Raw genomic sequence first — 25,246 nt, 5'->3', positions numbered from 1 at the left:
TCTATGATTGACATCCCCACCCCGTAGTTGATGTTGTCAGGATAGACAGAATTAACTAAAATGGGTTTCACAATTTTATTCATCTTGGAGATGAGGGTCTCTGTCAATAAGATACAACAACTGGCTCTGAAGAGTTAATCATTTAAACAGATTTGTTCAAACAAGCATTTGCTTAATTTAGCAATGAAGCTCAGAAATATTTCCAATAAAAAGTGAATTCAGTAATTGTGCAATTTTCTAAGAAGAATGGCTGCTTTATAGGTTAACAGAATTTATTACAAATGCAAACAACTTTGCTGCTCCTAATGTTATAAACCCTTTAGTGAGCCCCAGAAACAAGTGACATTTTTGTCTTCACTTTGGTATTCTTACAGCTCTTCTGACATTCACTTCAGATTTTCTTATAGCAAAAAGGAGGAAAGGTTTGGTGAGTTTCACAGCAGGAAAGTGAATGAAAGATACATTCTGCAAAAAGGAGAAAGATCTGGGATCTGTGGCATAGTTCCTTGGGGGTCCAGTACAGAGATATATTTCTGAATCCACTAGGAGCTGCCTCTTCTCTCCAGCAATGAAACAGCAGACACCTATGCCCTCCCCACATCAGCCACCACTCTGACTTTGCTCTCTCCCTGGTAGACTGCCATTTGCTTGGGTGTGTCGTGGCTTATCAGTTTACACCTCTTACACCACTCTGATACCTACTCATTCAGATGGAAGGGTCCGGAGCAGGGCAAGGCAGTAGGAGGGGTAGGCCCGCCTTCTGAATTGGGCAGAACTAAGCTATAAAAGAGCTCACCTCTGTAGGCATCACAGAGGGACTGACACTCCTTCTTGGACTGCGGACTGCTCTTGGCCAGAATCTTTCTCACAGCCTGCTCTAGTCTCAGTTCTTTTTTACTTTGCTTGCACCGATTAGATTAGACTGACTAGTGAAAAGCAAAAATGAGACAGAGCATGACCACCTCCAGTATGAGGAGCGGTGGATTACAAAGAACGGCTCAATCAATGATCATGCCAGGTGACAGGCAAAGAATGAGCTACGTGTCCATGTCCAGGGCAGCTCCTGTTAGCAGTTCATTCTCAAGTTCCAGCAGCTATATGCGTGGTGGTGGTGGTGGTGGTGGTGGTGGTGGCTTAGTCGGTGGTGGATTTGGGGGTGGTGGATTTGGTGGTGGTGGATTTGGGGGTGGTTATGGGGGTGGAATGGGATCATCAATTGGTGGTGGAGGAGGATTCGGTGGAGGATTCAGTAGCCTTGGTGGCGGATATGGTGGACTCAGTGGTGGAATTGGTAGTGGATTTGGTGGTGGATTTGGCAGTGTAATGGGTCCACCAATGCCAATCACAGCAGTCACCGTTAACCAGAGTTTACTGGCCCCTCTCAACCTGGAAATTGATCCCAACATTCAGCAAGTCCGAGCCCAGGAAAAGGAGCAGATCAAGACCCTCAACAATCGCTTTGCCTCCTTCATTGACAAGGTGAGTCTAGCCATTTAATAAATTCAGTCAGGGTGTGATAAGGATAAGCACTTATAAAGACAGAGGAAAAGAAATCTTTTAGGTTAACAAAGCAAGATTTTGAAATGCAGAGTTTGCAATATGAACATTTAACCAAACCACTAAAGCTCAAGAAATGCGCTTTACTGGCATTTGTTTCCAAACTTTATCTGTTGGGAATATTTCTAGTTGTGCAGGTTTTGAAATGTTGGGAAGGCAAACGTCAGGTTATTTGCACGTTAAATTTGAATGGCAGTAGACAATGAAGCACACTGCAAAGATGGCATTTAACCTTTCTTTGTTTTAAAATGATTTTTTAAATAATGCATTGTGATGTTAAAATATATTTGAACAGAACTGGTGTGCAAATTCCACAGAGATTTGTTAGTGGAACAGCATGTTTGGTGTAATTGTTGAGGACTGGTTGTTCTTCTTAGCAGGCTGAAAGAAGACAGCAGTTTAACTCAAACATTGTAAAAGCACAATGGTTACTTCTGTCTGAATGGCTCCTGTGGCTGCAATGCTGGTGTTTATTAAAAATGTCACCCATAGTCATAGCCTTGGGCTGACTTCAATGGCGAAACACCCTTCTTTACATCAAGGAGCCACTGGGAATAACCCAAATGGGCTTTAGTCAGTCTTTGTTTCATAACTGAGAGACCACTTAACACATTAAAACTATTTTTTCCTGTTAGCAAAGACAAGATTCTTATTTAAGGTCACACAAAAGCTGGGAGTCAAACTCAGATTTAAGACCAAAATCATTCAAGTTAAACTGCTCAGCTACTGGAGAATGTTGCCGAATCACTAAAGTCAATTCATTCTGTTTGCTGTCTGAATCAGACTTTCATGGGAGTTGCATTTCAGTTTGGTTTTTGCTCAAGAAGGGATACAGCGTCAGATTAGGGGGGCGCTGCAGCAAACTCCCCCCATGTTCTGCTGCTGCCAATGACAATGTAAAGTACCTCTTCTGAGTTCCTCCAGCTATGTGGTATAATTTGCTGTTGTTTGCACACAGGGACTCTAACATATTTTGGCAACTTGCATGTAATTATATTTCCATGTAAATAAACAACATTATTATCCTGTACAGCAAAAACTGGAATTACAGGGGAAAAACATTGGGTGCAATCTGAGTCACATTATAAAGTTAACAGAGTCTTGAACCAACACTAATATGTAATCTAAGTGGAGTCAATTCATTTGTTTTACTTGCCATTGAAAAGAATTAACATAATGAGTGCTGACGTATAAAAAGGGTCTACTTGTCCTGCTACACCCTTCTGCTAACCAGTGACACCTAAAGAAGGTGTGGGGACTAAATCAGCTAAGGCGTGGCTTTCAATGGCAGTGCTTTACAATGAGAGAGCTGCAAAGATGAGGAGAATCAAGATGGCGCTACTGTGATGTTCAATGCACACCAGTATAAAGAAAGGATAAATGCTCTTCAACACTGTATTATCAAAATGTAATCTGGCAACCTTACAAAGATATTAGCACAATTCATTAATATGTTAATGCTCAGTCCACTCAGCCTCTTGTCTCGTATTTGCACCTACCTGCAGGTCCGCTTCCTGGAGCAGCAGAACAAGATGCTGGAGACCAAATGGAACCTCCTGCAAGAGCAAAGTGGTAGTGGTCCAGGTGGTGCAAGATCCAATATTGAACCCATGTTTGAAGCCTACATTGCCAATCTGCGTCGGCAGCTGGACGGCTTGAACAATGAGAAAATTAAACTGGAAAGTGATTTGAAAAACATGCAAGGCTTGGTGGAAGACTTCAAGAACAAGTGAGTTCAAGAAAATAATGCATTTTAAATAAGGCAGGGGCTGATGAATGTGAAAATGCTGACTGAGTAGCTTGATTATAAAGGGTTAACAACAAAAATAGAACGTATTGTACTCCGGTATGAAGCTACATGAGTGTGCAGCAGGGTTACAACAGAAATGAAACTAATGAGTGAATGCAGGAGGAAGTAGCTGCACAACTACACACAGCCCTCTGGTGGCAGAAGAAGGAAGTGTAGCTGACACCACAGACTGCCATTCTGGTTAATGCATTTGTGAGACCATCTGAATCCCCCTAAAAACAGTTTTGTAAATCAATGCATTGATTTGTGAACCTAAATTGGGCCCAGTGCAGGGATTCCATGGGTAAGCTCTACAGTTGCTGGCTTCTGCCATGCACACCCAGTGCTGCAAAGACTGTCTCCAGCCTTGAAAGCCCAAAATGAGCAGATTTTTAGATGAATGTTATGTTCTGTCTAAAAATAATAAAAAACCTATGTAACTCTGTCTGAGTAGCCTAACCTACTATAGTGCTATAGATATATGAAATAAACAAAATACACTTGCAAAGTCCCCTGGAACAGGGTTCGGTAGGGAAAAAAATGATTCAAAAACTGTTTTATGAATTATTTCAATTCAATTTATTTATCTGTTCATGGAATTCAGCCCAATATCACTTGAATAAAATATCACTTGAATAAGATTCCAGCTATAATGAGATTACAGACATAATTACAGCATGCAATTACGAGCACAAAAGAATAAAGAGGGAAAATGAAAACTACTGTTAAAAAGTAAATTACAATACATTACTATGCAAAGGGCAAATGTCAGTAAAACTAAAAGTGTAATGTGCCAGCTGCAGATTCATAAGAGTCTTCACCCAATGTGTAATATTAGGGGTTTAGTGGCACACAGGGAAGAGTATCTGAGAAGAAAAACAAGACATAATCATTCAGCAGTCGTGTTAGGTAGAAAAAATATAATTCACCTGAATGTAAATATGTTTACAACGGGAGAATAACTCGGGACACCTTGGGATGCTGCTGGAAGAGGTGCTGGTGAGGCCAGCAGGGGGCGCTTAGCTTGTGGCTCGTGTGTGGATCCCAATGCCCCAGTGCAGTGACGGGGGACATGGTGATGTAGAAATGGCTCTGTCCTTCAGATGACACTTTAAAGCTAAGGCCCTGACTCTATGTGGTCATTAAAGATCCCTGGACATCTTTTGATCAGTGTAGAGTATTCCCGATGTCCTGGATAAAATGCCCACCACGACTTGACCACTGTGGCCCACTAACCATGCTCTGTCTCTAACAGTCTCTTTCTTTCAGCCCTACACTGCTAAATAGCTAATGTATAGGGAGACTACTAGCATACAATGGCTACAGTCAAATCATCATGGTGGATGCTGCACAATGCAGGTGGCTGAGGTGGTTCCCTTCTGTCTTATGTGAAGCACTCAGAGTAGTGAAAAAACAGCAGCATAGATGAAAATTATTATTATCATTATTATCCATCCATCCATTATCCAACCCGCTATATCCTAACTACAGAGTCACGAGGGTGTGCTGGAGCCAATCCCAGCCAACACAGGGCGCAAGGAAGGAAACAAACCCTGGGCAGGGCGCCAGCCCAATGCAGGGCGCACACACACACACACCAAGTACACACACCAAGCACACAATAGGGACAATTTAGAATCACAAATCCACCTAACCTGCATGTCTTCAGAATGTGGGAGGAAACCGGAGCACCAGGAGGAAACCCACACAGACACGGGGAGAACATGCAAACTCCACCCAGAGAGGACGTGAAGCGAACCTGGGTCTCCTAACTGCAAGGCAGCAGCGCAACCCACTGGGCCACCGTGCCTTTCATTATTATTATTATTAGAGTTTAACCAGGATATTGTCACCTTCATGCTTGATCACAGCTCCAGGGACCAGACTTTGATTGTTGCTGCCACTACTTGTTTAGTTTGCATGTTCTTCCTTTGCCCCCATGGGTCATGTATGGGTAGTATAGTGAACCCTCATGTCCCCAAAGTAATGCCCATGAGATTAACCGTTGACGCTAATTTGGCCAGTCAGTGTAGGTGTGGAGGTGTACATGGCTGTGCACTTTGATGAACTGCCATCCCACCTGGATTTGAATCCTGCCTGTTACCTTGATAGGCTCTGGCTGCCCACAACTGGGTAATGGAAACAGCAGGTTTACAAAATCAATAAGTACATGGATGACCTCAAAGCTCTTAAATAAATGATACCAAAGTCAAGTAACTAATGTCGCCAAAAACTGCAACAATTACTCACGAGCATTCCTATTTCAATTATAAACTGAACAAGACCAATTATTAAACTGCTGTGATGTTTTAAATATTATTTTCTTGGAAGATATAAATATACTTCATTCATTCATTCATTCATGTTTTTTCTGCTTCATTCCACTCAGGGTCACGGGAAACTGAGATAAACCAATCAATTTTAAATGTGGCAGACTATAAATACAAAACAAACAAGACCGTTATCAGACGCTGGGCACTTATTCAGGCAATGGCAAACTGACTAAATACTTTGATTTTTACTCAGGTATGAAGATGAAATCAACAAAAGGGCTGCAGTGGAAAATGATTTTGTCCTGCTGAAAAAGGTACAAATATGCATTTTTACAATTAAAATATAATTCAGATATTTGTGAATCCTTTTAAATAGCATAGGACCAAGGAATGTGTTAAAATTACATTCAGAAAAATGGTGCATGCCACTCAAATTTGGGTAATAATGACAGCTGATGCCAACTGAACAGTCCACATTTGCTGTGCTCACTTGCCCTTTCTTGTCTCTAGGATGTTGATGGTGCTTACATGAACAAGGTTGAACTGGAGGCCAAGGTCGAGGCACTTCAAGATGAGATTAACTTCTTGCGTGCCCTCTACGATGCGGTAATCTTCTTAATTGTCACAATGATATGACGTAATTGAACACATAGACATCACAAGTTGCTAATGTTTCCTCTGGTTTGTAATCACAGGAGCTCAACGAATTACAGAATCAGGTTAAAGACACCTCAGTGATTTTAGAGATGGACAACAGCCGCAATCTCGATCTGAACGCCATCGTGGCAGAAGTGCGCGCTCAGTATGAAGACATTGCCAACCGCAGCCGAGCAGAGGCTGAGAACTGGTACAAGCAGAAGGTAAGCAAAAGAGAAATGTGCCGTATTATTATTAGACCCAGACATGACAGAAGAGTAGAGAAAGGGATTCACATACCAACACATAGACATCTGAGGACTTTTACTGTTTTTATAGTATGAGGAGATGTCAACATCAGCTGGAAAACACGGTGATGACCTGAAAAACACCAAATCTGAAATATCAGACCTGAACCGTTTGATCAACCGACTGACAGCTGAAATTGAAGCACTCAAGGGACAGGTAAGCCATTAACTTCTCATTCTCTTGTCATTAGTTACACAAACAAACTGCACTGAACATCCTGATTTTATCATCACAACAGTTCAACTGTTCTACCATTTTATATCAACTTGTATAACTCACAGAAAGGTTTTCTTTTTGTGTCCTGATGCCTTCTGGCTAAGAATCACAGTTTATATGATTATCAAGTATAGTCCAAAACTCCACTTCATAATGTTTACCAATTCAAACATCGTTAAATTGTTTATTGCAGAGAGCGAACTTGGAGACGGCAATCGCTGAAGCAGAGGAACGTGGAGAGCTGGCAGTGAAAGATGCAAAGGCCCGCATCGCTGATCTGGAGGCCGCCTTGCAGAAAGCCAAACAAGATATGGCCCTGCAGGTCCGTGAATACCAGGAGCTGATGAATGTCAAGCTGGCCCTGGACATTGAGATCGCCACCTACAGGAAACTACTGGAAGGCGAGGAGAGCAGGTATGAGAGTAACTCACCTGTCACTGTGGAGAGAAATCCATGTGGTATTTTACGTGAGACAACAGCCATGAAAATAGTGACAAGTAATTTAAAATAGACATGAAAATATTTGTTTATGTTGTTCAATTTCTTTGGATTGTGTTATCTTTATTCATTTGTATGTGTATATATATATATATATATATATATATATATATATATATATATATAAATAACCAAGATAAAATCAGAAAGCATTAAGATTGTAATACTGAGGCCTAAATCAACCTGTTTTTCTGCCAGGCTCAGTTCAGGAGGAGGTGCAGTCACGGCAGTCCACGTGCAGTCATCTTCTACTAGCGCTTCATCTGGTAAGCAGAAGAGTTCAATGAATTTGTTTTTCTTTTTTGAGTACATTATCTTAATTATTTTAGTGAATACTGGAAGAAACATGCTAACACACTGAGGCACTGAAGCTGTAATATGACTTTACTATGTCCTTTTTATGTTTTTAGGTGGAGGAGCAGGATATGGAATTGGAGGAGGAGGAGGAGGAGGAGGATTTGGAATTGGAGGAGGAGGAGGAGGAGGAGGATTTGGAATTGGAGGAGGAGGAGGAGGATATGGAATTGGTGCAGGATATGGAGGTGGAATGGGAGGAGGAGGAGGAGGATTCAGCAGTAGCATGTCACGTAGTGGTGGCGGTGGCCTCTCAATGGGTGGGGGACGCATTTCAAGTTCCTCAAGCAGCGTAACTCAAGCAGGACGTTAGCACACAAACTTCCTCTTTCCTGACAAAGTACCACACAACACATTCAACAATCTGAGTTTGTTCTAAATGCTTTTTCCTTGTCTTAGTTTATCTTATTAGCTCACACACCCAAAAAACATACTTATTGTCAGCTGGAGAACATCATAGATGTGACACAGTGAGATGGGATTTGGAAAGGTTATGTACTATTAGACAATAAAACTAAGTCATCCTTAACAAGGTCATGTTAACAGATAACAAAACAATTAGGAACACCACAACAGAAGATCACGCAATATAAGCATTGACCATAACTAAAGATCCTCTCAACATTTATAAAGAAGGCTTTCTGGCAGAACACTAAGCAGAATTTCCTAAATATGGGGACAAGTCCCACACACTCAGTTTTCTGGTTTAGTTCCTGCTGCCACCCAACACTTCACATCTGATCAAGTGAACCTGGTCTGTACACTTTCAGAACTACAATTCATGAATATGTAGAACTTTCCACTCTTTTTTCTCCCAGCCCCTAAGAAAAAGCGCCGACTTGCTCAGTTTCTATCCATAACCTGTGAGCAAGCAGATATTTTGGTCAAGCTCTTCCTCATTTCAAGAAATAGGTCAGGATTGGCAGAGAACACACTTGATTACATATCAGCACACTTCACTACTTTACAGTGTTTTTACTGTATAGTGAAATCATGAAACAATTGAATTTGTATTTTGTTATAAGCAAAGTGCAACCTTATAGAGCATTCCCAACAAAATAGTTTTGTATTCAATGAAAAAATAAAAGATGTTTTACCAGGTGCTACTAAGACTATGGCTCTGCCCAAGGGAGACTCCAAGGAGTTGCCACATGCTAGACTACAAAGAAGCAATGAGATCAAGTGAGATGAAGTGTGTGTATAGACACTGGCTGGGTCATCGAGTGCCATAATTCTCAGGGACTTCTGAATGTTTCCTCAGAGTACAAGGAAGCAGCCTGTTTGACACCTTGAGGGATGCTGAAAGTGGGCATCGTGTTGTTCTTAACATGCATTGAGCACTCGGGGTTAGCTAGGCCTATTGTTCCATGAGAACAGCCTTTGTGTCCATCACTCATACGATTATGTAAACTTCTCTGTTCTGGATGTTCTGCTACTAATCAGTCATCTGAAATAATCCTGATTATTATTACTGAGGAATTGCTGAAGAGAAAACCCTAACAACCGACCTCTGAAACAGATTGGCTCTGTATTGCAAACAATCCAATAAACCTGTATTGACCAAACATGTGCTGGTGTGTTGTTTGATATTTATGGGTACATCAAGCCAAGTACACAGACATTTCATTTTAATTGTTGGTGAAAACCTTAAAAATGACCTTACACAGCTTGTTGAAGTTATTATTTATTTGTTTTATATATTTTAATTTGACTATACTAGTACATATCCTTTTTTTACACAATTATCTCAATGATAACAGAACATGAATTGTATCTTTTTTGCCTAAATGAATATCAGTTCTCATTTCACCATCGCATTGAAGTAACCTGTTCATTTACTACATGTTTGAATGTGGAATAAAGAAAATACTTGTCATTGATTAGCAATCCTATTCTACTTAAGGTTCTGCTCCCTGGAAGCCTGTTATTGGATTAAACGGGTAAAGACAATGGAAGCACCAAGGACTGATGACATTAAGCTTAGACATGTCACTTGAAGATGTCATCACTCTGATTCTTCTACTGTGACATATTTTAATATAAATTACTGATTTGTATGTGCAGAATGTAAGGCTCAGCTATGCAGTGAAATGTTTCAAAAGAACATTAAAGTGTTCCTATAAATAATTTTTCTTTATATTTTATTGACCACCTTTCTACTGTAAGAACCATTAAAAGACACTTTGCAGTGAGCTACAGTACAATTTAAAAAGTTTCTGAAACCCGCTTGATCCAATTTAGGGTCATGGGAGCCTATCTCAGCAGCACTGGGCAAGGCAGGAAACCTTTGTGGGTAGGGTGCCAGGCCATCATAGTACCTACTCATTCATACAACCACAAAGGGAGCATTTGGGAATCACCAGGCAACCTGACCATAGTTGTCATATTGTTTTATAATTGCTATGCTATTAAGTTAACAAACTGATACAAAGTACTCTATAGATATCCATTTAATAGTGAACACCTCACCTGCAGAGCTGTGATAAGCGTTAACATATTGTAAGCTGGAATGCTGATCGCACCCTCAGAGGACACAGACGCCCCTGGGAAAACCTCTGAAACAGCTGACAGTCTACCTTCACATTGCTCCTTACCCTTCTTACTTGCGCTATAACGCGCGATAAACCTCTCACGTGGTACTCCTCTTACTTAAAAGCCTTGTGCTGCGCCTGTCAACTTTGGAACTGGTTGTTTTGCTTCTCTCTCTGACATTCTCTGCTCCTGGCAGAACTGTCATCTCTGACTTGTCATGGAGCATGTTGTTTAAACTTTTGAAAAGAGACAAATGTTTGTTTGCAGTGCTTTGAATAAAGTTCCTTTTTTTCTACAACCTCCTGTGTCTCTGTGCAAATCTGTGACCCAAGCGTGACAAGTGGTACCAGGAGTAGTTGCACAGATGGATGCCGAGGAGTTGTTTCAAATCGCTCAGAATGTTTCACTTCCTTACGATCTAGAGGATGACCCACCCCTCATCACACCTTTTTTGTCTCGCGATAAGCTCGGCGATTATAATTTCCTAAAACAACAAATTGTTTTACGTAAGACTTACTTTTTTGGCTAAAGGTTTTGCACTTAACAACTGGAACCTAAACATGGATGGTCCCATCTGTGCACAAATTCAAGATTTGATTCATAAAGTGCATTGCTGGTTTGAGGGAGACGTGGTGGAGCGAATTGAGGAGATAGTTGTCATGAATATATTATTGGCCGGGATACCTGCAGTTCTTCGAGATGAATTTCTGCGTCATGATGTGGAATCATTATCGATTATGTCCAGACGATTGGAAGGTTCTCAGACCGCTTGGAGAAAGAATGGTGGATTTGGTGCTGTTTCACAACCTACGAGGGAGCGTCCAGGACATTCTCGTCACTTTGATCGACGGCTAGAGCAAAGACAAGCTGCAGGACCTGACAATCGAATGGGGTCAGGAAGGCTTCTGAGGAATCCGGTTCTTGAGGAGGTGCCCATATCTGGTGAGACAGGAGCAGGCCGAAGACGTCGCAGGCTATATTATGGCAGTGGAGCTGACCAAAGATGTTTCCGGTGTGATCAACCCAGCCACTTGGCGAGAGAATGTCGCATGTCTCCAGCTTAATTAATGAAAATTGGATTGGCCGAGGTTTGTTGCTCAAATATTCCCTATTCTCCAGATAAAAAAAATGGCTTGTTAATCTCGGTGAAGTTGGGGAACCGAGAGATCTCAGCATTATTGGACTCGAGCAGTGACCTTTGTGTTGCCAGACGGGACTGTCTTGATGACAGATGCCTTAGTGACACTGAGACTGTAAAGATACGTTGTGTACATGGTGATGTTAAAGACTATCAGACATTGCTTTTTCCTTTTACTTATAAGGGTCGCCACTTTAAAGTTTGGTCTACCGTTTTGGACTCCTGCCCCTGGCCATTACTGATAGGCAGAAGAAATGCCCTTTTTCCTAGATTAAATTACTGAATGTCGCACACCAGTCATCGAGCTCCCTGTGGAGCTTAGTGGGGGTAAGAAGGAGGAGAACTAGTGGCGGTCGGGAATAATCTAGAGCCCCAATTAGATATTGAACCCAATCTCTCCAGAGAGACTGCAGGAGACACCCCCAATCCAGTCCGCAAACCCCCCCCCCATTTCCCAGAATGTCAGAGATAGAGATAGAAACAAAACAACCAATTCCAAAGTTGACAGGCGCAGCACAAGGCTTTTAAGTAAGCGGAGTACCGCGTGAGATGTTTATCGCGCAAGTAAGAAGGGTAAGGAGCAATGTGAAGGTAGACTGTCAGCTGTTTCAGGGGTTTTCCCAGGGGCGTCTGTGTCCTCTGAGGGTGCGATCAGCGCTCCAGCTTACACCCCTGTCCTCAGCTTTATTCACATTCTTGTGAATCAAGCGACTCTCTGTACCAGGTTCATACAGCAATGATAATACGTCTGCGTTGACGTGCTTAGAGCCTGGTCGATGCTTTACCGTAAAACTGTAAGGTTGTAAGCCTAGAAACCATCTCATGAGACGAGAGTTTGTATCTTTCTGATGGTATAACCATTGAAGTGGAGCATGATCAGTTACCAAAGTGAAACTTCGACCCCATAAGTAATAACGAAGCGCTTCGACAGCCCATCTAATCGCCAAGCATTCCTTCTCAATTGTCGAATAATTGCGTTCCCTAGGAAGTAATTTCCTATAAATATGTGATAGGGTGCTCTTCTCTATCAAAAATCTGTGACAGAACTGCGCCTACACCAAACTCACTTGCGTCCGTTTGTAAGACAAAATCCTTTGAGAAATCGGGATTTCGCAGAACCGGATAAGTAGACAAAGCAGTTTTCAAATCACAGAAGGAACGTTCACAAATTTCTGTACATAAAATAGGGCGGTTTCTCCTGCCTTTTGTAAGTTCTGAAATAGGAGCAGCCCTATGTGCAAAGTTAGGGATGAACCTTCTGTAGTAACCAGCAAGCCCCAGAAAGGTGCGTATCTGTTTCTGTGTTTTTTGGTCGCGGGTAAGCAAGCATCTCTTCCACTTTCCTTAACTGTGGCCGAAGTAAACCCCTGCCCATAGAATAACCTAAGTAATGAGTCTCAGACATACCCAGTGCAGGATTTACGTATAAGCTACACAAGCTATAGCTTAGGGCCCCCGCCTTCTTGGGGGCCCCCAAAACAAATTGTCCGAGTGAGCAATTGTCATATATACTTAAATATACTACAGCATTATTTGTCCCAATCAGGCCCGGTCTTAGGCATAGGTGAAGTAGGCGACCGCCTAGGGCCCCGGCGTCCAGGGGGCCCCGGATCGACTCCTTGGTCTAATTTTCACGCATTTCACAGAGCTTCCAGGGGGGCTCTGCCCCCCTTAGGGGGCCCCTGGACCCCCCTTTCGCCTAGGGCCCCATAATACCTAAGACCGGGCCTGGACATACCCAGTTTACATTTCTTTGGGTTAGCAGTAAGGCCAGCCTGTCTCAAGCTTTCAAGAACAGCTTGAAGTCGCTCTAAATGAGTTTGCCAATCATTGCTGAAAATCACAACATCATCAAGGTACGCCCCGGAATATTCAGAATGAGGACGCAGGATCTGATCCATCATATGCTGGAAAGTTAGAGGTACCCCATGAAGACCAAACGGGAGTCTCGTAAACTCATGAAGTCCGTCAGGAGTCACGAATGCTGTTTTCTCACAACTGCCAGCCTCTAGAGGCACCTGCCAATAACCCTTCGTGAGATCTAGCGTTGTTTCTCTCTCTCTCTCTCTGACATTCTCTGCACCTGGCCGAACTATCATCTCTGACTTGTCATGGAGCACGTTGTTTAAACTTTTGAAAAGAGACAAATGTTTGTTTGCAGTGCTTTGAATAAAGTTCCTTTTTTTTCTACAACCTCCTGTTTCTCTGTGCAAATCTGTGACCCAAGCGTGACAATATGTATGATTACTATTTGGAGCACAGGCAGGTTAAATGACTTGTTCAGGGTCACATAGTGAACATGCAGCCATGAGGTTTAATTTCCATCTGGCCAAAGCCTTGTAATAATATTGTGTATTTCCTTAATATTATCTGACTTTTCATTAATGTGTGGTAGAGCAATACCAGGGAGAGTACTATATAATACTAAACAGAAATGAACTGAATTATTATGCTTATCTGCCATCTCACCTGGCTAGATTACCTTCCAGGTAGAACTGCAAATCCCCTCTGTGTTCATATGGGCCTACCACCAGACACTGTCACAGATTTCATAAACTGAGTGTGTGAGGATATCTGGGCGAGTGTGCTGCATGACAGACCTATTTGTCCGATTTGATTAAGGTTCTTGCATTGCACCGGGATGCCCACGGCCATGCAATGGAAAAAGTAGGTTGAGAAAGATGACGGATGGCCCGACTTTCTCTGCAGCAGTTTCATTGGCATGTGGTATTTAGAGTCAGGTACCCGCTCTACAGGTACAACTATATAAACTGCAGCTGCTCTGTTAAAAAGAGCATGCCGGTCCTGAGCCCCTTTTAATGGTCGCCTTCAGGTTTCTCTTAAGGGTTGAGAGCTCCTTACACTGCACACTAGATGAGTATTTTTAATATCTGCCTGCTGCTGAAGTGACTCTGTCAAAGAGAACACGTTGCCTTTTCTTTATGTCATACTGACACTGTGCAGCTTCTGTCTCCTTCCCATCATCCATTTCCCAGGTGTGACTCACTCTTGACTTTGTGTTTTTGTTAAAAAAAAAGTACAAATCCTTTAGGAGAGATGGGAAAACAAGAAAGTAAAGGAAAAATGTAACTTAATTGCCAGTATTTAACAATCCCAGTGACATCCAGGAGGCTTGGAAAGCAGAGGCTCTCCAGCCATGAGACATTATGTACGAAGAAACCCACAAGTCAGGACTGGTTAGTCAGGCTTATCCACACAAGAAGCAAACTAAGAAATGTCCAGAAGACTTTTTTATTGGTCATTTACCTTTCTGTGAAATACTTAAGTAAAAAACACAAAAGGAAATTTCCCTTTTAATGTTATCACTCAAAAATGTGTATATTTCAGAGTTAACAGTTTTCTTTACTTGAAAGGTATCAAACTCCTGTTCAGCAAAAATACTTCACTGCACATCCTAAGAATGTGCATTAGATAAACTGGTGACTAAATTGTCCTCTGGGTAATGTGGGTGCGTGAATGAGCTGACAATGCGCCCAGTGCTGCTGGGGTCGACTCCGGCCCTCTGGGATCCTGAATTGATGACATGGGGTGAAGAACGTTATGTTATGATAAAATACAACACAAAGCTCTTTCTGCTCATGTTTGTCTTTTCCTTCCACACTTCCAGAGCTGTGCATGTTGAGCTAACTGGTAACTGTACATTCTGTGTGTGGGCTCTATGATTGGCTCACCCCACCCCCTCCCATCCCCCAGACTTGTTCCTATGTTGTGCTCAATGTTGCCAGGATAGGCAGAATTAATTAAAATGGGTTTCACAATGTTATTTATCTTGGAAATGAGGGTCTCTTTCAATCAGATACAACACTTGGCTCTGAAGAGTTAAGCATTTAAATAGATTTGTTCAAACAGCATTTGCTTAATTTAGCAATGAAGCACAGAAATATTTCCAATAAAAAAGTTAATTCAGTAGTTTTGCGTTTTTCTAAGGACAATGGCTTCTTTATAAGTTAATGAAAAGTATTACAAATTCAAACAACTTTGCTGCTCCAAATGCTATAAACTCTTTAGTGAGGGCGAGAAACAAGTGACATTTTTCTTTTCATTTTGCAATTCTTACAGCTCTATTGACATTCATTTCAGATTTTTTAGAGCAACAAGGAGGAAATGTTTGATGAGTATTACAGCAGGAAAGTGTATGAAAGATACATTCTGCAAAAAGGAGAAATATCTAGGATCTGTGGCAGAGTTCCTTGGGGGACCAGTACAGAGTTTTTTCCTGATTCCACTAGGAGCTGCCTCTTCTGTCCAGCAATGAAACAGCAGCCAGCTGTGCCCTTCCCACATCAGCCACCACTCTGACTTTGCTCTCTCCCTGGTAGACTGTCATTTGCTTGGGGGTGTCCCGGCTTATCAGTTTACACCTCTTACATCACACTGATAGTAGTGAAAAGTCAAGCAAAATGACACCTTTTATTGGGTAGTTAGCCAATAAAAGGTGTCATTTTGCTTGACTTTTCACTACATTCATAATGGCTAACACAGTACAACACCCTAGTACCACTCTGATACTTATTCATTCAGATGGGAAGGTCCAGAGCAGGGCAAGGCAGTAGGAGGGGTAGGCCCGCCTTCTGGAATGGGCAGAACTAAGCTATAAAAGAGCTCACCTCTGTAGGCATCACAGAGGGACTGACACTCCTTCTGGGGCTGCGGACTGCTCTTGGCCAGAATCTTTCTCACAGCTTGCTCTAGTCTCAGTTCTTTATCTAGTTTGTTTGCACCAATTAGATTAGACTGACTAGTGAAAGGCAAAAATGAGACAGAGCATGACCAGTAGTATGAGGAGCGGTGGGGGACGAGGAACCTTTCAATCAATGATTGAGCCAACTGGCCGGCTAAGAATGAGTTTAGTGCCCAGGTCCAGGGCAGCTTCTGTTAGCAGTTCATTCTCAAGTTCTGGCAGCTATGTGGGTGGTTTTGGGGGTGCAATGGTATCATCATTTGGTGGTGGTGGTGGAGGAGGAGGATTAGGTGGCGGATTCGCTAGCGGACTTGGTGGCGGACTCAGTGGAGGATTTGGTGGCGAACATTTTGGTGGAATGGGTGTACCAATACCCGCAATCACAGCAGTTACCGTTAACCAGAGTTTACTGGCCCCATTCAACCTGAAAATCGATCCCAAGTCTGAGCCCAGGAAAAGGAGCAGATCAAGACCCTCAACAATCGCTTTGCCTCCTTCATTGACAAAGTAAGTTAATTAATGGATTTGTGAGACCATCTGAATCCCCCTGAAAACAGTTTTATAAATCAATGTATTGATGTGTGAACCTAAATCAGGCCCAGTGCAGGGGTTTGCATGGGTAAGCTCTACAATTGCTGGGTTCTGCCTTGCAAACCGAAAATGAGCTGATTTAAGGATGAATGTTTTGTTCTGTCTAAAAATAATACAAACATTATGTAACTCTTTCTGAATAGCTTAACCTGCTAGTGCTATAGAGAAATTAAATAAATGAAATATACCTGTAAAGATCTCTGGAATGGAGTTCTGTGGGGAAGGGAACGATTGAAAAACTGTTCTTTAAATTACTTCAATTAAATTTTTGCATCTGTTCGTGGAATATAGTTCAATATTATTTGTATAAGAGCTATAATGAGATTACAGACATAATTAAAGCATACATCATTTACAAGCACAAAAGAACTAAGAGGGAAAAGGAAAACTATTGGTTCAAAAAAGTAAAGTACAGTATACTACAACACAAAGTGCAAATATCAGTAATGCTGAAAGTGTAATGTGCCAGCTGCAGATTCATGGAGTCTCCACCCAATATATAACACTGGGATTTTTAGTGAGACAAAGGGAAGAGTATCTGAGAAGAAAAACAAGATATTATCATTTAACACTCTTGATACATAAAACAAAATATAATGCACCTGAAACTATGCATGTGTAGAACGGGAGAATAACTAGGGACAGCTTGGGTTGTTGATGAAAGAGGTGTTGGTGAGGCCAGCAGGGGGCGCTTACCCTGTGGCTTGTGTGTGGATCCCAATGCCCCAGTGCAGTGACAGGGGAGATGGTGATGTAGAAATGGCTCTGTACTTCAGATGAGCAAGGCTCTGACTCTCTGTGGTCATAAAAGATCCCTGGGGATCGTTTGAAAAGAGTAGAGTATTCCTGATATCCTGGCTAAAATGCCCACCATGGGTGGACCATTCTGGCCCCATAATCATCCCTTGTCTCTAACACTCACTCTCTTTCAATCCTACACTAACTAATAGCTAATGTGTAGTGAAGGTAAAAGCATAAAATGGCTGCCGCTGCATCATTCAGGTGGATACTACACATTGGTGGTGGTTCCCTTCTGTCTATCTAAAATACTCCAAGTAGTGAAAAAAGAGTTACATATATGTAAATTATTATTATTATTAGAGGTGAATCACCACATTGTCACCATCATGCTTGATCACAGCTCCACGGACTAAACTTTGATTTTTGCTGCCACTACCTGTTTAGTTTGCAAGTACTTCCCTTGCCCCCATGGGTCTTTTATGTGTAGTATGGTTAACTGTTGATGCTAATTTGGCCCAGTCAGTGTAAGTGTGGAGGTGTACATGACTGTGGCCTTTGATGAACTGGCATCCCACCTGGATTTGAATCCTGCCTGCTACTTGGATAGGCTCTGGATGCCCACAACCATGTAATGGACTGGGTGGGTTTAAAAAAATCAATAAATACATGGATGGCCTAAAAGCTCTTAAAAAAATCAGACCAAAGTCAAATAACCAATCTTGCCAAAAACTGCAATAATAATTCATGAGCATTCCTATTTCAATTTTAAACTGAACAAGAGTAATTGTTAAACTGTTGTTATTTTTTAAATATTATATACTTGGGAAACTTAAATATACATTTTTTGGGTTCATTCCATTCAGGGTCATAAGAAACTGTGATAAACCAATAAATTTAAAATGTGACTGAATATAATTACAAATCATTCATTCATTCTTTCATTCTCCACTGCATATCTGAAGCCAGGTCACTTGGGTCAACAGTCATAACAGTGATGCCCATACTTTCCCTTCCCCGGCCACACTTGCCAACTCATACTGTGGGATCCTAAGGCATTCGCAGGCTGTATGGAGATATAATCCTACCAGTGAGTCCTGGGTCTTCCCCGGGGTCTCCTCCTAGCTGCTCATGCCTGTAAAACACCCTCCTAGACACCGTGTACTTATTCAGGCAATGGAAAAGTGACTAAATACTTTGATCTTTACTCAGGTATGAAGATGAAATCAACAAAAGGGCTGCAGTGGAAAATGATTTTGTCCTGCTGAAAAAGGTACAAATATGCATTTTTACAATTAAAATATAATTCAAACTTTTGTGAATCCTTTTAAATAGCATAGGATCATGGAATGTGTTAAAATTACATTCAGAAAAATGGTGCATGCCACTCAAATTTGGGTAATAATGAAAGCTGATGCCAGCTGAACAGTCCACATTTGCAGTGCTCACTTGTCCTTTCTTGTCTCTAGGATGTTGATGGTGCTTACATGAACAAGGTTGAACTGGAGGCCAAGGTCGAGGCACTTCAAGATGAGATTAACTTCTTGCGTGCCCTCTACGATGCGGTAATCTTCTTAATTGTCACAATGATATGACATAATTGAACACTTAGACATCACAAGTTGCTAATGTTTTCTCTGGCTTGTAATCACAGGAGCTCAACGAATTATAGAATCAGGTTAAAGACACCTCAGTGATTTTAGAGATGGACAACAGCCGCAATCTCGATCTGAACGCCATCGTGGCAGAAGTGCGCGCTCAGTATGAAGACATTGAGAATTGTAGCTGAGCAGAGGCTGAGAACTGGTACAAGCAGAAGGTAAGGAAAAGAGAAATGTGCCGTATTATTATTAGACCCAGACAGGACAGAAGAGAAAAGAAAGGGATTCACATACCAATGCATAGACATCTGAGGACTTTTACTGTTTTTATAGTATGAGGAGATGGCAACGTCAGCTGGAAAACACGGTGATGACCTGAAAAACACCAAATCTGAAATATCAGACCTGAACCGTTTGATCAACCGACTGAGAGCTGAAATTGAAGCACTCAAGGGACAGGTAAGCCATTAACTTCTTATTCTCTTGTCATTAGTTACAGAAACAAACTGCACTGAACAACTGGTTCTCATCACAACAGTTCAACCATTTTATATAAACTTGTATAACTCACAGAAAGATTTTCTTTTTGTGCCCTGATGCGTTCTGGCTAAGAATCAGTTTATATGATTATCAAGTATACTCCAAAACCCCACTTCATAATGTTTACCAATTCAAACATCGTTAAATTGTTTATTTCCATGCAGAGAGCGAACTTGGAGACTGCAATCGCTGAAGCCGAGGAACGTGGAGAGCTGGCAGTGAAAGATGCAAAGGCCCGCATCGCTGATCTGGAGGCCGCCTTGCAGAAAGCCAAACAAGATATGGCCCTGCAGGTCCGTGAATACCAGGAGCTGATGAATGTCAAGCTGGGCCTGGACATTGAGATCACCACCTACAGGAAACTACTGGAATATACTGGAAACTAACTGCATATTGTTTATTAGTGTAATGCATCTGATTGTAATTAACCTGCAGCAATATAATGGTCCAGGGAATAGCCATAGTATTCCAAATACCATAACTGCTTTAGCGTTGTAATTCTCACTGCATCTTTTTCTTTCAGCTGCTCCCGTTAAGGATTGTCACAGCAGATCATCTTTTTCCATATTACTCTCACTGCACCACTCGGAGTATTTATATCACTGTATCTGAGTGGGGAATCACAACAGCAGCTGATCGGAAAGAGAAATATCGGTGTACAGCATGAAGCAGACGCTGCCTGAGCCACGGCAAAACGCTTTAGAGACTTCACAGTACGGACTTCGCGGTTTAGAAAAAGTTTCATCCCAAGAACTCTAAATGCACTCAATCAGTCCATCAAGTGCTCCTTGTAGAACTGTTTACTTATAAGTACAATCACCTCACTGTAAACGTGCACTACAGTTATAATATTGCACAACCTGCGCCACTTTATAAAGGGCGTATTTACATATGATGACGGTATTCATTTTTAAGATGAAATGCAGCAAAATATGTTGATTATATTATACAGATAAAACTTTAACTTCATTTAAATAATCTGTATTGTTAATAATTAAACATGTGAGGACACGGTGCCGCAGCGCTAGCTAGTTCAGGGATTGTTCCTACATTGCGTTGTATTCTTGCTGGTGCTGACGCGACACTGGAAGGATAGACGGATATAATAATTAAACATGTACTATGAAGATATTTCAATGTTCCTTAAAAGTTTTGAAGAATCGGCGTTTTATGCTTACAGATGGCTTCACGTCTATTACATAGCTGATTGTGTGACGATTGGGTTTTTGAAGAAAGAAAAGTAAGGACAGGAATTGGAGGTTAGTACGTTTGAAAGAGACAGTACTTCTGTAATAAATTATTTCATTGAAGGTCGCGCATGGCGCAGCAAGCCTCTTGCGTGAGACATGAACAAGCACTGCGCCACCGTGTTCCCATGTTTAATAACATGCTTTCATTCCTATCATCATGAAAAAGATATCACATATACATCTCAGTATTTTAATTATTCAGAGAGCTGTAATATCACGAATGTAATGGATTATGTGTCCTGTCGGAGAAAGAGAAAACCCACTTAAGAACCAGGTAGTGATTCACACATATAGAGCACATAGAAGATCAAATACAGAACAAAGCATTTAATGTGCTACTTTAGTTACAATGAGATTTGAGAAACTAGTAAATTAAACGATTTTAAGATGAAGTTTATGATGTTCTACTTTAATGGCAAAATAAACTACGTGATTAAAGTGGAAATTTCGAGATTAAAGTTGACATTTCGTGCTTTTTTCCCCACTGTGTGCCTATTTTTTTTGTCTGTACCCTAATAAGCTTTCATATGGCACTCAGACGGTCCGCTACGAGTCGCCTTTTCACGGCGACTTTGATATGTGATTTCTTTTTTATTTCGGGCACTGTGCGACTTTGTGAACTTGAGCCTTCGAGTTTCTCCGACACTCTGTCACTCGATCAACTTTCTTTTGTTGATTATACCACTTTTTAAACCAACAAACAGTACGTTTTTCCTTTGCCTCCACTTGGTATTCGCTGAAATTCTTATATTTCCCCCCGTGCTTTTCCCATTGTCTTTTCACAGAAGGTTATTTATATTGATTTGCATATTCAAAGAGGCGTAATTCTGGGAGGAGTTGGGGCGGGACAGAAGGCGCGTGCACGTGCGTTACTTTTCACGCTGATCTGGATTTATGTAGTGGAAGAACGTGAAAGTTTACGTACGTACAGATTCCTGCATCTGGATTTTTCTGTGCGTACGCACATTCCCGCTTTTGTGCTTACGCCATGTTATAGTGTGAGTTCTACGCACGCCGTTATACATGAGGCCCCTGATCTGTACACTTTCAGGACTACAATTCATGAATCTATAGAAATTTCCTCTATTTTTTCTCCCAGCCAGTAAGTAAAACTGCTGACTTGCTCAATTTCTATCCATAACCTGTGGGCAAGCAGATATTTTTGTGAAGCTCTTCCTCATTTCAAGAAATAGGCCAGAATCTGCAGAGAACACACTTGATTACATATCAGCACACTTCACTATATTAGAGTGTTTTTAAAGTACAGTGGAACCTCGAGATACGATCACCTCTGTATACGAGAAATTCAAGATAAGAGGAAAGTATGAGTGAAAAATTCATATCTAAATACGAGCATTGGCTCGCGTAACGAGCCAGGCTGTGGGTATAGCTCGCGGCTTAGCGAGGGGGCGTGGTAGCAGTAGCGAGCCGCAGGGCGAGCTGCGGTGTCTGCGTTTCTCACCTAAGTGCACAGGTGGGAAACTGCCCACATCCATGATTGTTCCTGTGGCTGATGGGCTGCAGCTGCCATGTCCTCCCCGCATAATAGAGAAGCGCGAGCCGGTTAAGGGGGAGAAGAAGTAAAAGAGAGGAGAGGAGAGGAGAGGAGAGGAGAGAAGAGAAGAGAAGAGAAGAAAGAACGGAGGTTGCAGGAGGAGGCAGGAAGCAGCAGCAGTAGGAAGTCGGAAGTCGGTGCGGGAGAGCGAGCGAGTGCAGGCTCGCGTGTAGCTGAACAGTGACCTGAACAGGCGAGCCAAACAGCTGAAGCAGGCCGGTGTAGAGAAGGTCAGCTGCATTAAGAGTGTCTCGCCTGTTGCAGAGCCCGCATGGGAGAAGCAGATGAGACGCTGAGGCTAACAGAGAATAAGCACCTGTTTTGATTCTTTTAATAATCAGTTATATTATTTACCAGTGTTATTTATTAAAGGTAGACTACAGTATATATTATTTATCAGTGTTATTTGTTAGGAAAATTGATTTTTATGTTAATATTTTTAGGGTGCGGAACGGATTAACTGGATTTCCATTATTTTCAATGGGGAAGTTTGTTCTAGATACGAGAAATTCGCTATACAAGCTCAGTGCTGGAACGAATTAAACTCGTATCTAGAGGTTCCACTGTATAGTGAAATAACTAAACAATTTAACTTGTATTCTGCTATAACCAAAGTACAACATCATTGAGCATTCCCAACAAAATATATTTGTATTCATTGCAAAAATAAAAAATGTTTTACCAGGTGCTACTAAGACTATGGCTCTGCCCAAGGGAGACTCCAAGTTAAATGAAGTGTGTGTATTGACACTGGCTGGGTCATCGAGTGCCATAATTCTCAGGGATTTCTGAATGTTTCCTCAGAGAAAAAGGAAGCAGCCTGTTTGACACCTTGAGGGATGCTGAAAGTGGGCATCGTGTCTTTCTTAACATGAATTGTTCACTCAGGATTAGCTAGGGCTATTGTTCCATGAGAATAGCCTTTGTGTCCATCATTCATATGATTAAGTAAACGTCTTTGTTCTGGAAGCTCTGCTACTAATCAGCGATCTAAAATAATCCTGAATTATTATTAGTGAGGAATTGCTGAAGACAAAACCCTAACAACTGACCTCTGAAACAGATTGGCTCTGTATTGCAAATAATTCAATAAACCTGTATTGACCAAGCATGTGCTTGTGTATTGTGTATTGTACATCAAGCAAAAGAACACAGACATTTGTTGGTAACAACCTTAAAATTGACTTTACACACCCTGTTGAAGCTATTTTTTATTGTTTTGTATATTTTGATTTGACAATACTGGTACATACATATCCTTCTTTTTTTAAAACAATTATATCAACAATAACAGAATATGAATTTTAACTTTCTTGCATAAATGAGTATCAGTTCTCATCTCACCATTCCCCCATTGTTTTGAAGTAACCAGTTCAGAAATGCTTGAAAATCAATCACGATTATATCTGTTTGGTGAAGCCACTTTTACACTACATGGTTGCAGTGCGGCAGAGCCTATGTTTCCTGCTTTGGTTTACTAATTAACCAACCATTAACATCTCTCAGATGTGAAAATAAACCAAAGGGACCAAATGAGAGAAATTAGAGAAGCACATGAAAATCTGACACAGACGCCAAAAAGGCTAAAAATTGAACCAACACCTCTAGAAGTCAGAGGCAGATAACCAATATGCCACTATGTCACTCATCAACTGATCAATTTAAACATATAGTGCCATTAAAGGATAAGAAGGTAGAATAAGTACAGACTGGAGTGCAGTATAAAAAAATGTTAGAAAGAACTCAGAATAGACATCAACAACATAAATGACTGCCCCGTTTAAACAAAAACAATCAACTGCCTCAAGAGAAGATGCAGCCCATTCAACACTGTAGCAGGACATAGTTTTGGAGTGTAATAGTGCCATTCTATTATATATTTATACACACATAATGAGTTTTCCCAACGGATAAAGGCTGCTTTGGGTATTAAAGCACACCTCTACACACCACTGGGGGCAATCAGGTGCTCCCAGGGTGTGGTAATCTGTGCACATTGAAGGGTGCTGCTAAGAAGAGTTCCAGAAAGATTATCAACCTGTCAGCTGGGATCATACAAGCCAGCTTGTTGTAGTAGAAACTCCCTGTGTGAAAGAGGAAGGAAAAGAAGGCAATTCAAAGTAAAGATTTATCCCCTGGTATTACAGTTGGTAACAAGCCAAAGAAGTGGACTTTGGGATGAATAAAGAAAAAGCTCACCTACCTTTTAAGCTAAAACAGAAGGATGCCATAAAATTTTAACTTTTATAAAAAGCAATAGATTTTCAAAATGTGTTACACAACAAAATATCAGATCACAAACAAAACCAAAATACAAGGCCGAAAAAAAGTCAGAAAATGGCAGACGCTGGTGGGCCAATGTGCCCAAAATATCCAAAATTTTTATATCTAGCTCTCTTACTACTAACAATGTCACTTAGTCTGTTGTGTAGTAACAGAAACAGAAGCATAGAGACTGACAGACAGCAGGGAGACTGGGAGCATTAGAGGACTGACCCTTGACACACCGGTGACAGAAAAGATGATGATGGCAATATTAGAGTCCATCGTAACTGATGCTGCCCATTCTCTCCATTGTATGTTGTTGTGAAGATTTCTTTAGTCACTAGCTCATTTCATTTCAGTGTGCTAAGAGACACTACTCCAGTTATACCTCTGTCACACTGTTTAATGCCTCCTTTCTTCATTTCTTAGACTAATGCCCTTGCAACCTGGATTAGAAAAGTGGTAGAAAATGGATGGATAAAAGGGGATTTTTATTATTAAACAAAATAAAGTTACTGAAGTATTTCAAGAAACAATATAAGTTAAAGTCCTCATGGAACACAACACACAGGCAAATCGGTCAGTTGCAGTTGCAAATTGTTGGTTAAAGCAGAAATAGGCACTTGCTTCACATAATACAGGTAAGCGTTATCAACTCTGACTCATTTCTAATTTTTAAATGGTCTCACAAAACACAAAACA

General features: G+C 41.3%; 2 protein-coding genes and 1 long non-coding RNA gene across 5 annotated transcripts in view; 2 read left to right on the top strand and 1 right to left on the bottom strand.

Moving 5' to 3' along the window:
• Nucleotides 1-9,197, top strand: part of LOC114649108 (keratin, type II cytoskeletal 8-like) — a 41,894-nt gene extending 32,697 nt beyond the window's left edge. For all 3 annotated transcript variants that reach the window (XM_051925039.1, XM_051925037.1, XM_051925038.1), the window contains exon 18: nt 8,123-9,197. The gene's annotated coding sequence lies outside the window, so the exon portion shown is untranslated. The remainder of the gene's footprint in view (nt 1-8,122) is intronic.
• LOC114669683 (keratin, type II cytoskeletal cochleal-like) overlaps nt 812-25,246 on the top strand; it is a gene marked incomplete at its 3' end in the record, with an annotated part of 137,214 nt that continues 112,779 nt past the window's right edge. The window contains exons 1-8 of the mRNA XM_051924782.1: nt 812-1,479; nt 3,063-3,286; nt 5,873-5,933; nt 6,130-6,225; nt 6,315-6,479; nt 6,595-6,720; nt 6,974-7,194; nt 7,477-7,544. Coding sequence (XP_051780742.1) covers nt 943-1,479; nt 3,063-3,286; nt 5,873-5,933; nt 6,130-6,225; nt 6,315-6,479; nt 6,595-6,720; nt 6,974-7,194; nt 7,477-7,544 — 1,498 coding nt within the window. The remainder of the gene's footprint in view (nt 1,480-3,062; nt 3,287-5,872; nt 5,934-6,129; nt 6,226-6,314; nt 6,480-6,594; nt 6,721-6,973; nt 7,195-7,476; nt 7,545-25,246) is intronic.
• On the bottom strand, nt 9,000-23,400 carry LOC127527194 (uncharacterized). Its single transcript, XR_007934496.1, has 2 exons — nt 23,332-23,400; nt 9,000-9,140 (listed from the first exon to the last, which is right to left on the bottom strand). It is a non-coding gene; the product is annotated as an uncharacterized LOC127527194 (long non-coding RNA).

Source organism: Erpetoichthys calabaricus, chromosome 3 (assembly GCF_900747795.2).
Source record: "Erpetoichthys calabaricus chromosome 3, fErpCal1.3, whole genome shotgun sequence".
NCBI classification, from domain to species: Eukaryota; Metazoa; Chordata; class Cladistia; order Polypteriformes; family Polypteridae; genus Erpetoichthys; species Erpetoichthys calabaricus.
The sequence above is the reverse complement of the archived record's forward strand: the minus strand, read 5'-3'. Positions and strand labels throughout refer to the sequence as shown.